Below are 20,510 nucleotides of genomic sequence, written 5' to 3' on the forward strand. Positions count from 1 at the left end.
TGCTGCCCTTGTCCTTCTAGGTGGTGGAGGTGGCGGGTTTGGGAGGTGCCGCCGAAGACTTGGCAAGTTGCTGCAGTGCCTCTTGTAGATGGTACACACTGCAGCGCCGGTAGTGGAAGGAGTGGATGTTTAAGGTGGTGGATGGGTTCCAATCAAGTGGGCTGGTTTGTCCTTGATGGTGTCAAGCTTCTTGAGTGTTGTTGAAACTGCATCCATCCAGGCAAGTGGAGAGTATTCCATCAGACTTGTACCTTGTCGATGGTATGATTCTGGTGTCACTGACCCCATCAGCCACCTCGGTCTATGCCGACACAACTGTGGTCCTAGGGATGCTCCTGCAGCTTGTGGGGAAAAAGACCTCCCTACTTGGCCTAACTTCCTCTATTAGGGAGGCATCTGAAAAGTGGGGGCAAAACATTCTATTCATGGTAGCAGCAAATTAATCCTCCAAAGTTGGACAGGCAAAATTCCAAGCAGGGGATGCAACCTTGCTTTAAGAGGTGTATCCCCGCTTTACATAGGCCCAGGTTGTCACACCTGAAACTGCGCACAGCAGGTGGGCGGGGCAGGTGGGTGGGTTGCCCGATTCCCAATGTGATTGGCAGGCAGCCTGTTAGTCAAATGGAAATGGGGCTCGGGAGTTAAAATGGCCCATACTTGTCGCTCACCCAGTGCATCCCCCACACCCCATCCCACACGATCTCCGTCTCAAGTTAAAATAGGAACTCAGGTGTCCAGGATTGATAGGGGGTGAGATATGAGCAGAAGTTAATTCAAAGGGTACAGTGCTGCACAGAGTGTTTTAGGCCAGTTATGCAAACTTTTTCTGAATTTCCTTTTTTTGTTCGTATTCTGATTGCTTTACCAGCTTCTGCCGCGTGTGTGCTCCCTGAACTTGTGCAACACGAACACTTGGTGCTGTTAATAGTTAAACTCAGACCAGGGAATTGAGTACAATTGGCACTTCACCATTCTGGTGGGTTTGCAGCAGTTCAGACCCATTTAGAACTGAGTTACACCAGTACACAGAAATCATTGCTTTCACTTTATCATCAATACTCACTGTTTAGTTGTCCTTGGTAAATTGGTGTGCTTGAAATGATCATAGAAAAGGCTCCGTACACCAGAAAAATATTACGATGTTCTGTCAAGGAATTAAATTTGAAGACATGCACAGGTACATGGGGAACATATGACACATACACAAGCTGAAGCCAATGACAATTAACTTGCCTATTTTAATTTAGTACCAGGACAATCCAGATTTCCTATGGATTTGACTGTTCACTTTCGCCAGCCCAGCATGGCAGTTTGCACTGGGGCTAATGAGATGGAATAACATGTTGCTGCCACTGAGCGGTGTGGGGACACAAACTGGAGCACCAACACAGGCTAGTGGGATGCCCGTCACCCCTTTTTTCCCCAGCTGGAGGTGTTTAGTAATCACCAACCATTTCCCAGCCTCAATGCAAATCCCAATAGTCGGAGTTGTTGATGAGAAACAGAAGTGTTTGGCACCAAAGGAGAGACCAAGCTACTTCAAGGGCACTATAGCAATGGAGGAGTTCCACTGGAGATCAGAGGAGATAGTCGGGCCGAGGGGGAAAGATTTCCTACCGTGTAGGCTTGCCTCATTCTTTCACACACTGGCAGACTCGAGTCAGCGTCAGGTCACATTGTGGGAAACTCAGTGACGGGACAAGCTTCCTCGAAACCTTCGGATCTCTGCGTTCCTCCTCCTAATGTGTTCTACTCTCAGGGGGTCTTGGTCACTTTGACCTCCGCAAGAACACAGCATTCAGAGGAAGGTGGCCCAGAAGAAGAGATTCTAGGGATACAATCACTGGGACACATCCCTGGAAATTCCCAGCTCGGTCATTCAGCCCATCATTATCACTCACCGACCCGGAGACATGTGGAGTGAAATAGATAGTGTCATAGAGAAATGGTCACAGGGTATCAGCTGTGGCTCAGTGGGTAACACTCTCACCTCGGAGTCAGAAGGTTGTGGGTTCAAGTCCCACTCCAGAGACTTGAGCACAAAATCCTAGGCTGACACTCCAGTGCAGTACTGAGGGAGTGCTGCACTGTCGGAGGTGCCGTCTTTCGGATAAGACGTTAAACCGAGGCCCTGTCTGCTCTCTCAGGTGGACGTAAAAGATCCCGTGGCACTATTTCGAAGAGGAGCAGGGGAGTTCTCCCCGGTGTCCAGGCCAATAATTATCCCTCAATCAACATCTAAAACAGATTATCTAGTATTATCACATTGCTGTTAGTGGGAGCTTGCTGTGCGCAAATTGGCTGCCGTGTTTCCTACATTACAACAGTAACTACACTTCAAAAAGTACTTCATTGGTTGTAAAGCACTTTGGGACGTCCGGTGGTTGTGAAAGTTGCGATATAAATGCAAGTTTTTCTTCCTTTCTTTCAGAGGATGGGGCAGTGGGAGAGGAGCCTGACATTCCCCTGGGGGAGGCTCAGGAAAAGTCAGCCCCTGGCTCTAGAGCGAATGGACGATGATCTCAGGATCCTGCCATGAAGAGAAGGATAATAGTGGAGCATCAAACACCCACAGGAGGCTCTTGAGTACTCCCTCATATCGTGTGTGACGGACGGCTGTGCAAACGTACTCCCGTAAATGGGAGGCCTCCAGGGCAGCGAGTGCCTCCAACATGGACACATATATCCATGGCCCAGCGGCATGGGAAAACTGAAAGGAAAGATTGATGACTACTGGATTCTAATTTCTCCACAGCAGCACTCTGAGTGGCTTGGAGAATATTAGGGACAGTGCGTCATGGTTTCAGGGCTCTCAGTTGATTCCATTAGGTCTGCTCTCCCACAGACCAACGGTCACCAGTGTCCTGACCCCACTTACAGTGGGATAGTAAGAGTGCGCTCCATGGAGCCTGCTCTCCCACAGACCAGCGGTCACCAGTGTCCCGACCCCACTTACAGTGGGATAGTAAGAGTGCGCTCCATGGTGCCTGCTCTCCCACAGACCAGCGGTCACCAGTGTCCCGACCCCACTTACAGTGGGATAGTAAGAGTGCGCTCCATGGAGCCTGCTCTCCCACAGACCAGCGGTCACCAGTGTCCTGACCCCACTTACAGTGGGATAGTAAGAGTGCTCCATGGAGCCTGCTCTCCCACAGACCAGCGGTCACCAGTGTCCTGACCCCACTTAGTGGGATAATAAGAGTGCTCCATGGAGCCTGCTCTCCCACAGACCAGCAGTCACCAGTGTCCTGACCCCACTTACAGTGGGATAGTAAGAGTGCGCTCCATGGAGCCTGCTCTCCCACAGACCAGCGGTCACCAGTGTCCTGACCCCACTTAGTGGGATAATAAGAGTGCTCCATGGAGCCTGCTCTCCCACAGACCAGCAGTCACCAGTGTCCTGACCCCACTTACAGTGGGATAGTAAGAGTGCGCTCCATGGAGCCTGCTCTCCCACAGACCAGCGGTCACCAGTGTCCTGACCCCACTTACAGTGGGATAGTAAGAGTGCGCTCCATGGAGCCTGCTCTCCCACAGACCAGAGGTCACCAGTGTCCTGACCCCAGTTACAGTGGGATAGTAAGAGAGTGCTCCATGGAGCCTGCTCTCCCACAGACCAGAGGTCACCAGTGTCCCGACCCCACTTACAGTGGGATAGTAAGAGTGCGCTCCATGGAGCCTGCTCTCCCACAGACCAGCAGTCACCAGTGTCCTGACCCCACTTACAGTGGGATAGTAAGAGTGCTCTCCATGGAGCCTGCTCTCCCACAGACCAGCGTCACCAGTGTCCCGACCCCACTTACAGTGGGATAGTAAGAGAGTGATCCATGGAGCCTGCTCTCCCACAGACCAACGGTCACCAGTGTCCCGACCCCACTTACAGTGGGATAGTAAGAGAGTGCTCCATGGAGCCTGCTCTCCCACAGACCAGAGGTCACCAGTGTCCCGACCCCACTTACAGTGGGATAGTAAGAGTGCGCTCCATGGAGCCTGCTCTCCCACAGACCAGCAGTCACCAGTGTCCTGACCCCACTTAGTGGGACAGTAAGAGAGTGCTCCATGGAGCCTGCTCTCCCACAGACCAGCGGTCACCAGTGTCTCGACCCCACTTAGTGGGATAGTAAGAGAGTGCTCCATGGAGCCTGCTCTCCTTCATGGCAGCAGCACAGGAGAACTCATAGGACTCAGTTGCCTTCACAAGTGGGAGTTGGTCTGTGGATCAGGCTGCTGTGCACCCAAACCTGGTGATGCAGTAAATTGGAGGTCCATCCTATCAATTAGTGCCCTGAGAGGAGGAGTACACTCACCAAGAGCAGCACTATGAGGTGCTTTTAATACTGGGTGAGCAACAAGAGGTCATGAGTGGAAATCCCACCACTGAAAGTTGTAAAACTGAACTCAATACATCTGTTAACTAGTGGGCTGGCACCAGGAAAATAACCATGAAGAGTGCTGGATTGTCGTGGGAAACCCAACTGGTTCACTGATGTCCTTCAGGGAAGGGAGTCTGCCACCTCTATCTGGGTTACATGCGACTCCAGTCCTTCACCAGGCGTATCGTATCTGCAAATAAATGGATCAATCTTACCCGTCCAATTACACTCTGATCCTCCTCCTCCCAGTCATTGGTAAAGTGATGGAATGAGTCATCAGTAGTGCCATCAAGTGACACTTGCTCACCAACAATCTGCTCACCAATGCTCAGTTTGGGTTCTGCCTGAACCACTTATCACTTGAGCCCGTCACAGTTTTGATCCAGACATGGAGGCAACGGCTGAGTGCCAAAGTAGGAGTGTAGCTGCCTTTGAGGCAGCATTTAGCTAAGTATAACACCAAGGAGCCCTCTTAAAACCAAGGTCAATTGGAGTCAAAGGGCATACCCTCCAAATGGCTGTAACCATACCTGACACAAGGAAGATGATTGTGGTCGTCAGCGGTGAAACATTACAGCCCTAGCTCAGAGAGGTGTCCTCGACCCAACCATCTTCAACTCCCTCATCAATGACCTTACCTCCACCATACGATGAGGAGTGGGGCTGTTCACTGATGATTGCACAGAACGCAGCTCCATTCACAATACCTCCGATAATGACGCAGGCCATGCCTGCACGCAGAAAGACCTGGATAACATCCAGCTTTGGGCTTCCAAGTGGCAGGCAATGACCATCTCAAACAAGAGAAAGCTCAGCCATCTGTCCCTGACCTAAAATCACACCGCCATCAAGTCCCCCCACCCTCAAGTCCTTGAGGCTCACCACTGATCAGAAGTTTAACTGCACCAGCCATATCTGTGACACGTGGCTCACCTCTTGACCCATCAAAGCTTGTCCACCACGTACACGGCTCATCAGGAGTGTGATGAAATACTCTTCACTCCAAAATAAAGCTTGAAGCACCTGAAGTGCTGTCCTGATTAAACTTTACAAAAACACCAAGCAAACAGAAATGAAAGCAGGAGGTTTGTGGTTCCTGTAATGATATCAGCAAATAGAGATGGTATTTGCCTGTTCGATTATGATGCCTTAACAGCATGTTTGCATGTATTGATTGCTTGTGCCTGACCAGCAGAGGGCATGTGACCGAGACAAGCAAGGCAGTTCAGTTTAGTTTCAGTTTCGTTCTAGATGCATCACTAGCATGATGTCTCCTGAAATGCTGTATAAAGAGTTGAACAGACTTTAGATTAAAAGACATTCTCTTTCATAAATGTCTCGTCATTGAACCCACAAAGAAATCAATACAGTTCCCCTTGAAGAACCTATTCCTGCCTGTTACCCAGTGCCTGACAAAGCCACGGGTTCCACACAGACTTTCTTTACAGGGGCTGCCTCCAGGACAGGAGCCATCATCCAGTCCAAAATTCACCATCTGCATGGCTGCACACTTTAGAGGACGGGCACTTCTCAAACCGCTCTCTACTTCAGCCGGAAATTTAATCGGCGTGTAAGCTGGGGTGGATCCATGGCCCATCCCAAATTCTGGTCTCTGGCTGGATCCGCCCTCCTCACTGGACTTTCAGGACCAGGATACTCAGGCATAACTTATGAGTTGGGGAGAGGGAGAATATCAGAACAAATAATCACAAACAAAATATTACTGTTTAAACTTACGCTTCTTTATCAAAAATGATCTTTTGAGCTGATTTTCAGGATGCAGATAAAGGAAGAGAATATAAACAATCATTGCTGAAACCAAGAGAAATCCAAAACCTTCGGTAGCTCTGTATGCTGTGGGGTAGTCTAGAACAGGACAAAATAAAGAGTGTGTGAAATGAAGAGTATTAAGCAGATTGTGTAACAGAAAATTAATGGCTACTTGTCAGAGGAAATCTTGGGCCCAGAAATTCGGGTCGGGGGCTTCCCGCGGGTGCAAGCCCCCGACCTGCACTTACCTAGCGCGCCGGCTGTTGAGCTGTGGGCCCGCGTGGGATTGCTTGCGTATCCCAGGGGCGCAGTTAGTTTGAAGCATCCCCTGGGATCACGTGGGCCATGGAGAGCCAATGGTAGCAGGGAATGCCCATTCATAAAATTGACAGGAAGAGCTGTCAAAACTATAAATACTATAAGCCCCAAAACATCACTAAAACTTCAAATGATTTTTTTTTTTTTTTAAATTTTTAAAGTAACTATAAATTACATAAAATAACTATTTTAAACAATAATTTAAATTTTTGAAAAAATTAATTACATTTTCTAACAGGGTTAAAAATAAACTTACCTTTCTTTAAAGTATTTAAAAATAATAAACCTGTGGAAAAAATGTTTTAATTTTAATTAATTCACCACTTACCTTGTTAAAAGCAGGCCTTGTGCCTGCTTTTCACATGTGTAACTCCTGGAGAAACCTGGAAAATAAACGGAAGTTCCAGGCGCACACGCTGCCTCTCCGGCGCACGCGTTCCACCTGTCAACCCCTTCCTTTAAGGCAACGGAAGTTCCGGTTACCCGCGCATGCGCAGAGCATGCATGAAACCGGCACTTGCGTTGGGCCTACGGGAGAGTACCCAGCGCGTACTCACCCGTGGAGACCCGAATTTCTGGGCCCAAGGTCTTCAAGATTAACTGTAAGCCTCGACTCATCTCAGAGTCAGAGGTTTGTGGGCTCAAGCCCCACTCTGGGACTTGAGCACCTAACCTAGGGTGACACTTCAGTGTGACACTCCCTGAATAAAGCATTGACTTTTGAATGAGATGTTAAACTGAAGCCCCATCTGCCTCTTTTGATGGACGTAAAAGATCCAATGACACTAACTGAAGAGCAGGGAAGTTCTCCTGGCCAACATTTATCCCTCAACTAGGACAACGAAAAACATTTAGGTGAGACTCCATCTATCATGTAAAAGATCCGTTGGTACTATGTGAAGAGCAAATAATTGCCCGGGCCAATGTTCTTCCCTCAAACAACATCACCAAATCAGATGACCTGGTCATTCATACATTTGCTGTTTGCTGTGGTTTGCTTAAATAGCCACAGAGACTACACCACGTGCTTTGGGATGTCCCGAGGACCTCATAAGGCGCTATATAAATGCAAGCTATTGCGTTCTTTCACAACTGCTGGGACAGCGGGAAGGTGGGTTGGAGAGACCATGGTTTCTTCCTGCCTTCAGACTTTCTGACAAACGGTATAGAAATGTGGCTGGAGTACGAATTTAAATACAAAAACAGGACACTTACCTGGATCAAGCATACAGAACAGGGCTGCTGTCAACACCGAGATAAAGGAGAGCATTTGGGAGAACACAAAAACAGCAGTGAGCTGCACATGTTGCTTGTGAACTAGAAATACAAACAAATGGAAGGGACATTAATTTCACAGAATATCAATAAGTTAAAGTCTGAGAATATTTTTAAGTGCACAAGCGTGTGATATAATAGGATGCACAGAAAGTGCAGGTTACCTCTGTAACTCTCTAGGGCACGAAAAAGTATGAAAACTGCTGCAGCAAAGGATGTGGACGTGCTAAGCAGGGCAATGACTGATGCTACGAGCGAGAACTGATGGAGTAACAGCAATCCTGAAACAGGAAACTGATATCAATCTATCACAGCACAAATCACGGAAATATACGTCACAACCCAATGTAACATCAAGCCAGCAGACACTACCCGAGCTTCTTCATTCCACTTTGCTGTTTAGAATCTTTTCCTTGCCCCTTTATTTAGTTATTTTGTTCTTGGCATGTGGTTGGAGCTTGCAAAGCCATATTTACAGATATCCTTCTGCCCTGAGGAGATGGTGTTTGTTGGTGGGCTTATGGTTCCAAGGGAAATGGACCATTTCCTACCGATGAGTAGCCACGGGAACCAGTGCACTGATTCTGCTTATTTTTATCTTCCCTCCTAACTGGGCTCTACTGTGCACCACCCACAGGCTCTTGGGGCCCAGTCTCAGTATGTTTTTTATTCGTTTATGGGATGTGGGCATCGCTGTCAAGGCCAGCATTTATTGCCCATCCCTAGTTGCCCTTGAGAAGGTGGTGGTGATCCACCTTCTTGAACCGCAGCAGTCCGTGTGGTGAAGGTGCTCCCACAGTGCTGTTAGGGAGGGAGTTCCAGGATTTTGACCCAGCGATGATGAAGGATCGGCGATATACTTCTAAGTCAGGATGGTGTGTGACTTGGAGGGGAACTTGGGAGGCGGTGGCGTTCCCATGCGCCTGCTGCCCTTGTCCTTCTAGGTGGTAGAGATCGCGGGTTTGGGAGGTGCTGCCGAAGAAGCCTTGGCGAGTTGCTGCAGTGCATCTTGTAGATGGTACACACTGCAGCCACGGTGCGCCGGTGGTGCAGGGAGTGAATGTTTAAGGTGGTAGATGGGATGCCAATCAAGCAGGCTGCTTTGTCCTGGATGGTGTCGAGCTTCCTGAGTGCTGTTGGAGCTGCACTCATCCAATACTCAAGTGGAGCGTATTCCATCACACTCCTTACTTGTGCCTTGTAGATGATAGAAAGGATTTGGTGAGTCAGGAAGTGAGACACTCGCCGCAGAATACCCAGCCTCTGACCTGCTCTTGTTGCCACAGTATTTATGTGGCTGGTCCAGTTAAGTTTCTGGTTAATGGTGACCCCCAGGATGTTGATAGTGGGGGACTCGGCGATGGTAATGCCATTGAATGTCAAGGGGTGGTGGTTAGACTCTCGCTTGTTGGAGATAGCCATTGCCTGGCACTTCTCTGGTGCGAATATTACCTGCCGCTTATCAGCCCAAGCCTCAACGTCATCCAGGTCTTGTTGCATGCGGGCATGGACTGCTTCATTATCTGAGGAGTTGTGAATGGTGCTGAACACTGTGCAGTCATCAGCGAACATCCCCATTTCTGACCTTATGTTGGAGGGAAGGTCATTGATGAAGCAGCTGAAGATGGTTAGGCCTAGGACACTGCCCTGAGGAACTCCTGCAGCGATGTCCTGGGGGCTGTGATGATTGACCTTCAACCACCACAACCATCTTCCTTTGTGCTAGGTATGACTCTAGCCAGTGGAGCATTTTCTCCCTGATTCCCATTGACTTCAGTTTTACTAGGGCTCCTTGATGCCACACTCGGTCAAATGCTGTCTTGATGTCAAGGGCAGTCACTCCCACCTCACCTCTGGAATTCAGCTCCTTTGTCGATGTTTGGACCAAGGCTGCAATGAGGTCTGGAGCCGAGTGGTCTTGGCGGAACCCAAACCGGGCATCAGCGAGCAGGTTATTGGTGAGTAAGTGCTGCTTGATAGCACTGTCGATGACACCTTCCATCACTTTACTGATGATTGAGAGTAGACTGATGGGGCAGTAATTGTGGGATTGTATTTGTCCTGCTTTTTGTGGACAGAACATACCTGGGCAGTTTTCCACATAGTCGGGTAGATGCCAGTGTTGTAGCTGTACTGGAATAGCTTGGCTAGAGGCGCAGCTAGTTCTGGAGCAGGAGTCTTCAGTACGACAGCTGGGATGTTGTCGGGGCCCACAGCCTTTGCTGTATCCAGTGCGCTCAGACGTTTCTTGATATCACGTAGAGTGAATCGAATTGGCTGAAGACTGGCTTCTGAGATGGTGGGGACCAAAGGAGGAGGCCGATATGGATCATCCACTCAGCACTTCTGGCTGAAGATGGTTGCAAATGCTTCAGCCTTGTCTTTTGCACTCATGTGCTGGGCTCCACCATCATTGAGGATGGGGATAATCACGGAGCCTCCTCCTCCCGTTAGTTCTTTAATGGTCCACCACCATTCACGACTGGATGTGGCAGGACTGCATAGCTTTGATCTGATCCGTTTATTGTGGGATTGCTTAGCCCTGTCTATAGCATGCTGCTTCTGCTTTTTAGCATGCATGTAGTCCTGTGTTGCAGCTTCCCCAGGTTGGCTCCTCATTTTTAGGTACTCCTCTTCTACACTCCTTACTGAACCACGGTTGGTCCCCTGGCTTGATGGTAATGGTAGAGTGAGGGATATGCCGGGAAATGAGGTTACAGATTGTGGTGTAATACTATTCTGCTGCTGCTGATGGCCCACAGCGCTTCATGGATGCCCAGTTTTGAGCTGCTAGATCTGTTCTGAATCTATCCCATTTAGCATGGTGGTAGTGCAACACAACACGATGGAGGGTGTTCTCAGTGTGAAGATGGGACTTCGTCTCCACAAGGACTGTGCGGTGGTCACTGCTACCAATACTGTCATGGACAGTTGTATCTACGACAGGTAGATTGGTGAGGACGAGTTCAAGTAGGTTTTCCCCTCGTGTTGGTTCTCTCACCACCTGTCACAGGCCCAGACTGGCAGTTATGTCCTTCAGGACTCGGCCAGCTCGGTCAGTAGTGGTGCTACCGAGCCACTCTTGGTGATGGACATTGAAGTCCCCCACCCAGAGTACATTCTGTGCCCTTTGCTGCTCTCAGTGCTTCTTCCAAGTGGTGTTCAACATGGCGGAGTACTGATTCATCGGCTGAGGGAGGGCGGTAGGTGGTAATCAGCAGGAGGTTTCCTTGCCCATGCTTGACCTGAAGCCATGAGACTTCATGGGGTCCGGAGTCAATGTTGAGGAGTCCCAGGGCCACTCCTTCCCGACTGTATACCACTGTGTCGCCACCCCTGGTGGGTCTGTCCTGTCTGTGGGACAGGACGTACCCAGGGATGGTGATGGAGGTGTTCGGGACATTGGCTGAAAGGTAGGATTCTGTGAGCATGACGATGTCAGGCTGTTGCTTGACTAGTCTGTGGGACAGCTCTCCCAATTTTGGCACAAGTCCCCAGATGTTGGTGAGGAGGACTTTGCAGGGTCGACTGGGCTGGGTTTGCCATTGTCGTGTCTGTAGCCAGTGCCGAGGTTGATGGCGGGTGGTCCGTTTGGTTTCATTCTTTTTATTGTTTTTTGTAGCGGTTTGTTACATCCGAGTGGTTTGCTGGGCCATTTCAGAGGGCAGTTAAGAGTCAACCACATTACTGAGGGTCTGGAGTTACATATAGGGCAGACCAAACTGATTCTACTTCTTGATTTTCAGAGCTAAGATCCTTTCCTCTACTGTCTTTATCCCATCCTTTATCAGGGCTACCCTCCTCCTTTTCCATTTGCCTGTCTCTTCTAAAATTTAAGTATCCTCAAATATTTAGTTCCCAACCTTGGCCACATTGCAACCACGTCTCCATAATGGCTATTAGATCAAACCTACTAATTTCTACCTGCACTAATAATTCATCTATTTTGTTGCGAATGCTTCGTGCATTCAGATATAGTGCATTTAGCTTGGACCTTTTTCTATTTTTCCCTGATTTCACCGTAGTCACTGATGCCTATTACCTTTGTTACTCTCTGTCCCTGATCCATTCTGTTTATTTTTACCCCAAACTCTACTCTGCTCTAGAGCCTTGACATTTCCCTCGCTGCTTTGAAATTTACTCTTTCCCGAGTCCTCCAACCCACCCATCATTAGAACAAGGCCCTGTCTACTGCCCTAGTTATTCAGTTCACCAGGACACTGGTTCCAGCCCGGTTTAAGTGGAGCCCGTCCCAATGGAACAGCTCCCTCTTTCTCCAGTACCAGTGCAAGAGCCCCATGAACTGAAACCCCTTCCACCCACACCACTCTTGGAGCCACGTATTTTAACCACGAATCTGTTTGTCCCTTTGCCAATTTTCACATGGCTCAGGTAACAATCCGGAGATTACCTTTGAGGTTCTGCTTTTTAATTTGGATCCCAGCTCCTCAAACTCCCTCAGCAGAACCTCATTGCTAGTTCAGCCTATGTCGTTGGTTCCTATGTAGACCATGACAACTGGATCCTTCCCCTCCCACTCCAAGTTCTCCTCCAGCTATGAGGAGATGTCTTTAACCCCAGCACCGGGCAGGCAACACAACCTTCGGAACTCTCGGTCGTGGCTGCAGAGAACAGTATCTATCCCCCTGACTACACTGTCCCCTACCACAACTACATTCCCTTTCACTCCTCCAACTTGAATGGCCTCCTGCACAATGATCAGCTTGCTCATCCATCCTGCAGGCTTTTCCCTTATCCACACAAGCAGCAAGAACCTCATACCTGTTGGACAAGGGCAAAGGCTGAGGCTCCTCTAACACTGCACCTGTGGACCCCTTACCTGCCTGAGTTGCAGTCACACCCTCCTGTCCCTGACCACTAACCAGACCTGTACCAGAGCAATAGTGATACCCGCCCTGCTGTATGCCGCAGAGATATAGACCGTGTACAGCAGGCACCTCAAAGCACCGAGAGGTACCACCAACGCTGCCTTTGCAAGATCCTGCAAATTCATTGGCAGGATAGGTGCACCAACATCAGTGTTCTTGCTCAGGCCAACATCCCCAGCATCGAAGTTTTGACCATGCTCAATCAGCTCCGATGGACAGGTCACATTGCCCGCATGCCCGAAACGAGACTGCCAAAACAAGCGCTCTACCTGGAGCTCCGACACGGCAAGAGAGCCCCAGGTGGGCAGAAGAAATGCTTCAAGGACACCCTCAAAGCCTCCTTGAAAAAGTGTAACATCCCCACCGACACCTGGGAATCCCTGGCCCAAGACTGCACAAAGTGGAGGAGAAGCATCCGGGAAGGTGCCGAACACCTCGAGTCTCTTCGCCGGGAGCAAGCGGAAGCCAAGCGCAGGCAGCGCAAGGCAACCCAAGCACCCCACCCACCCGCCCCTTCAACCACCATCTGCCCCACCTGTGACAGAGACTGTAGGTCCCGCATTGGACTCATCAGTCACCTGAGAACTCATTTTTAGTGTGGAAGCAAGTCATCCTCGGTTCCAAGGGACTGCCTAAGAAGACTACCTAACCTAAGAGGTGTGACTGCCTTCTGGATCAAAGTGTCCAGGTAACTCTCCCCATCCCAGATGCCCCACAATGTTGGCACCTCAGACTCTAGCACAAAATCTCTGAGCTGAAGTTCAAGATGCAGGCACTTACTGAAAACATGGTTGTCCGGGATCACAATGCTCTCCACAAACACCCACATGCTGCAGTTGCAGCACACCACCGCACTGCCATCCCTATATGACCTTGTTTTAATTAATTACATTTGTAATGAGGTAATTAATTTACAGAGTAGGTTCATGAATACAAGGGAATATTCCACTCTGTGGCCTGGGTAGCAGGGAATATTCCAGAGTGTGGGTCTGGGGAAACACAGATAGGAGCAGGAGTCGGCCATTCGGCCCCTCGAGCCTGCCCCACCATTCAATGAGATCCTGGCTGATCATCCAAATTCAGTACCCTGTCCCTGCTTTCTCCCCATACCCCTTGATCCCTTTAGCTTTAAGAAATATATCCAACTCCTTCTTGAATATATTTAATGAATTGGCCTCAACTGCCTTCTGTGGTGGAGAATTCCACAGGTTCACCACTCTCTGGGTGAAGAAATTCCTCCTCATCTCTGTCCTAAATGGCTTACCCTTTATCCCTAGACTGTGACCCCTGGTTCTGGACTCCCCCGCCATCGGGAACATCCTTCCTGCATCTAGTCTGTCTAGTCCTGTTAGAATTTTATAAGTTTCAATGAGATCCCCTCTCATTCTTCTAAACTCTAGCGAATATAAGCCTAAATGACCCAATCTTTGCTCATACGTCATTCCTGCCATCCCAGGTATCAGTCTGGTGAATCTTCGCTGCACTCCCTCCATGGCAAGAACATCCTTCCTCAGATAAGGTGACCAAAACCACACACAATACTCAAGGTGTGGTCTCACCAAGGCCCTGTACAACTGCAGCAAGACATCCTTGCTACTGTACTCGAATCCTCTCGCTATGAATGCCAACATACCATTTGCCTTCTTAACCGCCTACTGCACCTGCATGCTTACCTTCAGCGACTGGTGCACAAGGACACCCAGGTCTCGTTGCACTTCCCCTTTTCCCAATCTATTGCCATTCAACTGCCTTCCTGTTTTTGCCACCGAAGTGGATAACCTCGCATGTATCCACATTAAACTGCATCTGCCATGCATCTGCCCAATCACCCAAACTGCCCAAATCATACTGGAGTTTCTCTGTATCCTCCTCACAGCACACACGCCCACCCAGCTTTGTGTCGTCTGCAAACTTGGAGATATTACATCTAGTTCCCTCATCTAGATCATGAATATATATTGTGAATAGCTGGGGTCCTAGCATCGATCTCTGCGCTACCCCACTAGTCATGGCTTGCCACTTGGAAAAATACCCGTTTATACCAACTCTTTGGTTCCTGTCTGCCAACCATTTCTCTATCCAAGTCAGTACCTTACCCGAATCCCATGTGCTTTAACTTTGCATGCCAATCTCTTATCGAAAGCCTTCTGAAAGTCCAAATACATCACATCCACTGGTTCTCCCTTATCTATTCTACCAGTTAGATACTCAAAAAATTCCAGTAGATTAGTCAAGCACGACTTACATTTTGTAAATCCATGTTGACTTTGTCCGATCCTGTCAGTCACTGTTATCCAAGTACTCTGTTATTCCATATTTTATAATGGACTCTAGCATTTTCCCAACTTCCGACGTCAGGCTTACTGGTCAATAATTCCCCATTTTCTCTCTGCCACCTTTTTAAAATAGTGGGGTTACATCAGCTACCCTCCAAACTGTTCCAGAGTCTATAGAATTTTGGAAGATGACCAGCAATGCATCTACTATTTCTACGGCGACTTCCTTAAGTACCGTATGCTGCAGGGTACAAGGGACTATTGCACAATGTGTGGGTCTGTGTACAGGGGAATATTCCACAGTGTGTGGGTCTGTGTACAGGGGAATATTCCACAGTGTGTGGGTCTGTGTACAAGGGAATATTCCACAGTGTGTGGGTCTGTGTACAAGGGAATATTCCAGTGTGTGGGTCTGTGTACAAGGGAATATTCCAGTGTGTGGGTCTGTGTACAAGGGAATATTCCACAGTGTGTGGGTCTGTGTACAGGGGAATATTCCACAGTGTGTGGGTCTGTGTACACGGGAATATTCCACAGTGTGTGGGTCTGTGTACAAGGGAATATTCCACAGTGTGTGGGTCTGTGTACAAGGGAATATTCCACAGTGTGTGGGTCTGTGTACAAGGGAATATTCCACAGTGTGTGGGTCTGTGTACACGGGAATATTCCACAGTGTGTGGGTCTGTGTACACGGGAATATTCCACAGTGTGTGGGTCTGTGTACAAGGGAATATTCCACAGTGTGTGGGTCTGTGTACAAGGGAATATTCCACAGTGTGTGGGTCTGTGTACAAGGGAATATTCCACAGTGTGTGGGTCTGTGTACAAGGGAATATTCCACAGTGTGTGGGTCTGTGTACAGGGGAATATTCCACAGTGTGTGGGTCTGTGTACAGGGGAATATTCCACAGTGTGTGGGTCTGTGTACAAGGGAATATTCCACAGTGTGTGGGTCTGTGTACAGGGGAATATTCCACAGTGTGTGGGTCTGTGTACAAGGGAATATTCCGCAGTGTGTGATCTGTGTACAAGGGTCCAGTCTCTTAGTCTGGCTGTATGCTTGTTTCACATCATACTGTTCTTGTATCCTGCCATCCGGAAGAGGCAGGTGTCCCCAATGGAGGGCTCCATATGCGTGAGTCCTCCCTTTATCTATTGTGGACTTGGCCTGGAGGGTGTTGCATGGAGCAGTCCCGTGTAATAAAGTTTTAAGTCGGTTCACAGACTCCCAGGCCACCTGCCTTTTCTGTGGCCTGGTGGAGTCCGTGTTCCACGTATATATCGAATGTGAGAGGTTGCAGCCCCTCTTCCTCTATTTGAAGGGACTGCTCCTCGATTTTTGGCTGCACTTCAGTCCCACGCTCCTGATCTTCGGTCACCCGGTGCGGAGGGGAGCGGGCAAGTCGGAGTACCCCCCCCTCCGTAGGACTATTCCTGGGCCTGGCCAAAGTGGCCATCAACTGGTCCAGGCAGCGGGCGGTCGAGGGGGTCATTCGGCCCGACTGCCTGCCTCTCTTCCGCGGCTATGTTCACGCCCGGGTGGCCCTGGAGATGGAGCACGTGGTGTCCGCCGGTGTGCTCGAGGCCTTCCGAGACCCCTGGGTGCCGGGGACACTCGAGTGCTTCATCAACCCCAGCAACCAAATTTTAATTTAATTTGGTAAGTTTCATTTAATGTTTTAAGTTTATTTACAGTATATCTGTTTATGGGTTGCTCAAAAAGAGTACACTGGTCTTGCACTAGTTATTTGCTCAGATTTAGTGTGTACGAAAGGCTGATATTTAAAGATTTTACTAGACGAGAATCATATGTATAACTTCAAGTGCAACCATTGACCAAATAATATTACCCATAATTACTCCTGGGTAACTAAAAAGCTAAGAATTGTTCAGTGTAGCTGCAGTCAAAAGCAGTTTTGATAAGAAACAACCACAGACTACGAGTGACGGTTAAATCATTAAATAACATATTATAATGCTAAGTAGAAATTAGAATCTGCGTAACAAAACTAATTGCAACGATATTTTAAAAATAATTAGTATAAGGAGATAAAATGAGAGAGATCATGGAGATAAGGTATTTATCTGGTCGATTAAAGTGAGATAGTTTGGATACCTCGAGACTAGTGAAACGGCGCTGATATGGGCCCTTGGTATAGAAAGGCCTTGTACCAGGGAAACTAGAAATGAAAGCGATAAAGTAAATTCCAATGGGGTGAAAAACTATAAACAAGATAACACTGAACATGGCAAAGTTGGTGGAAAAGTACTGGAAAGGCGGGATGCTACCTTAGTCTGAGTGACAATGGTATTTTGACCAATAGAACCAATTAAAAAAGATGATTTTGTTAAAGACCATATAGGGACACTGGCCAAACCAACTTTTGATAAGAAAAGGGTTAAAACCTCGATACCCAAAGAACAACTTTACACAGACTTACTGCGAGAACAAAAGAACAGACTTAAGACGACATCATCTGTGTCCGAGAGGTTCCAGGGACCCAGGGCTGTGAGCTACTCGTTAAAACTATCGCCTAATATTAAGTATATTACGCTGTATGCTTAATAAATCTCGATCTATTGCTCAAACATACTGGCTGCTGCCTATTGGTGTCTTGTCCAAGAACTCAGAGATCATTATTATCTTACAAGTGTCACTGGTCACACGTCCCACTTAATCCAGAGTTCATCTTTACCAACCAATATCTACTGGAGTAATAGCAAGACCCAAAGGTTGCAGGAGAGACCCCTTGTTATATACTGGCGACTGTGATCTTTGTTTAAGGTCTGCTGGCTGTAATGTTGAGTCAAACATTAAAGCCTTGTAATACGAATGTAACCCTGTGGCAATATCAGAACATCACTTAGAACAAAATCTCTTTCCGGCCATCCCAAAATGCGACACTGCACAGCTCTTAAAATCCCCATCATGTAACACATTAATACTAAATAGGACAATTATAAAACGTACCGTCGATAACAAGCAAATGGGACTTCTCGTTCTGGCTGACCTTGTTTCTGATCACGCAAGTGTACAGCTCGCAGTTCCTAAGTAGTCTAGCGTTAACAGCCAGTGTTCTGTTGTCAAACGACATTTCGTAAGTTGCATCACTTTGAAGTGGTTTACCGTCTTTTATCCACCAGATTGAATTTGTTTCCCCATGTTTCACAACACAATTAAGATGAACAGCATTCGCTGGAGCGATGTTATCTTGAATTATCAATGGCGTTTGCAAAATGTCTGTTGAAGGAGAAAGATCACATGAAGGCAATAATTGAACTTGGTGCGTTAGTCTTTAAACACTGTTCTGTTGGTAAATTCCTTCACTGACCCTCTCTAAAGGGCATCTTACAACATTGGGAAAGCTGCAACATGACTTGCTGCCAGGTCTAAATAAAGATACCGTTAGAAGGCCGTTGTCATTATTCTGATCTATCTGTCACCTCAGGAGTACTAATAATTGTTTCATGTAATTAGGAGTGCTAATAATTAGAAAGTAACGTGACATTTTACACTGCTGCAGTTAAAGGTACTAAACAGACTTCAGAAGGAGTCAGGGGCTCAACCACAATTTATTTCCTGACGTGATTTACAATTTGTTGAGAATTCACACAATGGGACGTGGTCCTGAGGGCAAATCCAATGCATCAACAGGAAGGTGAGAGAAAGGGGAAAACACATTTGGGAACAATGACAGATGGCTCAAAAAATATCACTGGAGCACAGTCCCATCAAAAGTACTGAGGTGGCCGCTGACAGATTGAAAGCCATACAACTTTGGCAGCATGGTGGCATAGTGGTTAGCACTGTTGCCTCACAGCACCAGAGACCCGGGTTCAAATCCGGCCTCGGGTGACTGTCTGTGTGGAGTTTGCACATTCTCCCCGTGTTTGCGTGGGTTTCCTCCGGGTGCTCCGGTTTCCTCCCACAGTCCAAAGATGTGCGGGTTAGGTTGATTGGCCATGATAAAAATTGGCCCTTAGTGTTAGGGGGGATTAAATACGTGGGGTTACGGGGATAGGGCTTGGGTGGGATGGCTGTCGGTGTAGGGACCGGGTGCTAGGGTTTGGATGATCAGCCATGATCTCGTTGAACGGCGGAGCAGGCTCGAAAGGCCGAATGGCCTACTCCTGCTCCTATCTTCTATGTTTCTATACTGTAACTGATAATTCAACCCCAGAGTGTCGTTGTCAGCTACGGTTATTACTGATTGCATTGGAAGGAGAAAGTCTAAGAGTAAAATAGCTGATTAGTGCGGTGTTTAACTTGTACCTCAAGCAGCTAGCTAGCAGCAAACTGTAAAGGAGGGATAGGCTGTATAAAGTTGTATAATATCTCAGTTATTTCTGTCTGCATAAATCTATTCCAATATGGTGAGTGCAGCGATCAGTCTCCAGTACCAGTCCATGCCTGCAGATGGCCAACAATTGTAGACCTGTTGCCTCCATGCAGCTCTGCTTCATCTGTCAGGAGGTCAGCACCGTCTCTGGGGGAATCTGCAGCTGAGTGCCCAGAAGACCCACCACTGATCACTGGATCCTCCCCAGGACTGGGCTTTGTTTCAAGGCTGTTGTGCCCTAAATGGATGGATCCCGAGCGATCAGGGATATCCTCTGGATCCATAGTTGATGACATCAATGCTGCTTCTTTGCACAGTCTGAAAGGACTCGGTGAATTGATGGTGCTCAGAAAGCAGCTTTCTCTTTTAGGCAGGACCTGGACGACACTCAGCATCTAAGAGTGGACTGGAGGTGGCCTTGTGGCCGGCTCTCTCATACTCCTCTGCTGCCAGCTGGAATGACTCTTCCTCACTTGACTGTGTGTTTCACCAGGTATTCCAGGTTCGAACTCTTCCTTCAGCTGGTTGTTGAGTAGATATTTCAGGGCTGATGCTTGCTGCACATGGAGTGAAATTGTTGGGTCCCCATCTTGGCATTCTTCCTCATTCCAGGGATTTGCTCCTACAACCTATGCAGTGGGAAACTGCATTTACTCTGTTGGCGACCTCTGCCATGCTCACTGTGCACTGGTTGTTTGGAGAGTTTCATCAGTGTCATAAATGGACAGTTTGCTGCAGTCCCCCAACAGCAACCCCAGGCTTCCTCCTGTGAAGGGGCAGTCCTCACATCTCCGACTGATCTCTTCTCTGGCACAGTACTCAGGCTTTTGGCCCTTTAAGAGCTGCTGCATTCCTCTATGGCAAGTATATCCTTCCTTAGGTAAGGAGACCAAAATTGTACACAGTACTCCAGGTATGGTCTCACCAAGGCCCGATATAATTGGAGTAAGACATCTTTACTCCTGTACTCAAATCCTCTTGTAATGAAGGCCAGCATACCAGTTGCCTTCCTAATGGCTTGCTGCACCTGCACATTCACTTTCAGTGACTCATGTACAAGCACACCCGGGTCCCTTTGCACATCTGCATTCCCCAGTCTTTCACCATTTAGGAAATACTCTGCCTTTCTGTTTTTTCTACCAAAGTGGATAACTTCACATTTATCTACAGTATATTCCATCTTCCATTTTCTCGCCCACTCACTGAGCCTGTCAAGATCCCCTTGAAGCCTCTTCACATCCTCTTCACAACTGACACTGCCGCCTAGCT

General features: G+C 48.1%; 1 protein-coding gene across 3 annotated transcripts in view; it reads right to left on the minus strand.

Annotated features, from left to right (window-relative positions):
• LOC147090036 (uncharacterized) overlaps window positions 1–18,084 on the minus strand; it is a 33,593-nt gene extending 15,509 nt beyond the window's left edge. For 2 of the 3 annotated variants that reach the window (XM_085977214.1, XM_085977215.1), the window contains exons 1-5: window positions 17,873–18,084; window positions 7,901–8,017; window positions 7,677–7,778; window positions 6,111–6,239; window positions 1,064–1,144 (exon numbers count right to left, since the gene is read on the minus strand). In XM_085977214.1, coding sequence (XP_085833340.1) covers window positions 1,064–1,144; window positions 6,111–6,239; window positions 7,677–7,778; window positions 7,901–8,017; window positions 17,873–17,996 — 553 coding nt within the window. In that variant the 5' untranslated portion in view covers window positions 17,997–18,084. The remainder of the gene's footprint in view (window positions 1–1,063; window positions 1,145–6,110; window positions 6,240–7,676; window positions 7,779–7,900; window positions 8,018–17,872) is intronic. The other variant, XM_085977217.1, reaches the window with a different exon arrangement.
• Between the last annotated feature and the right edge of the window lie 2,426 nt (window positions 18,085–20,510).

This window comes from Somniosus microcephalus, unplaced genomic scaffold, assembly GCF_052327205.1.
Source record: "Somniosus microcephalus isolate GS21.2 unplaced genomic scaffold, FLI_Smic_1.0 unresolved_chr4, whole genome shotgun sequence".
Taxonomy (NCBI): Eukaryota; Metazoa; Chordata; class Chondrichthyes; order Squaliformes; family Somniosidae; genus Somniosus; species Somniosus microcephalus.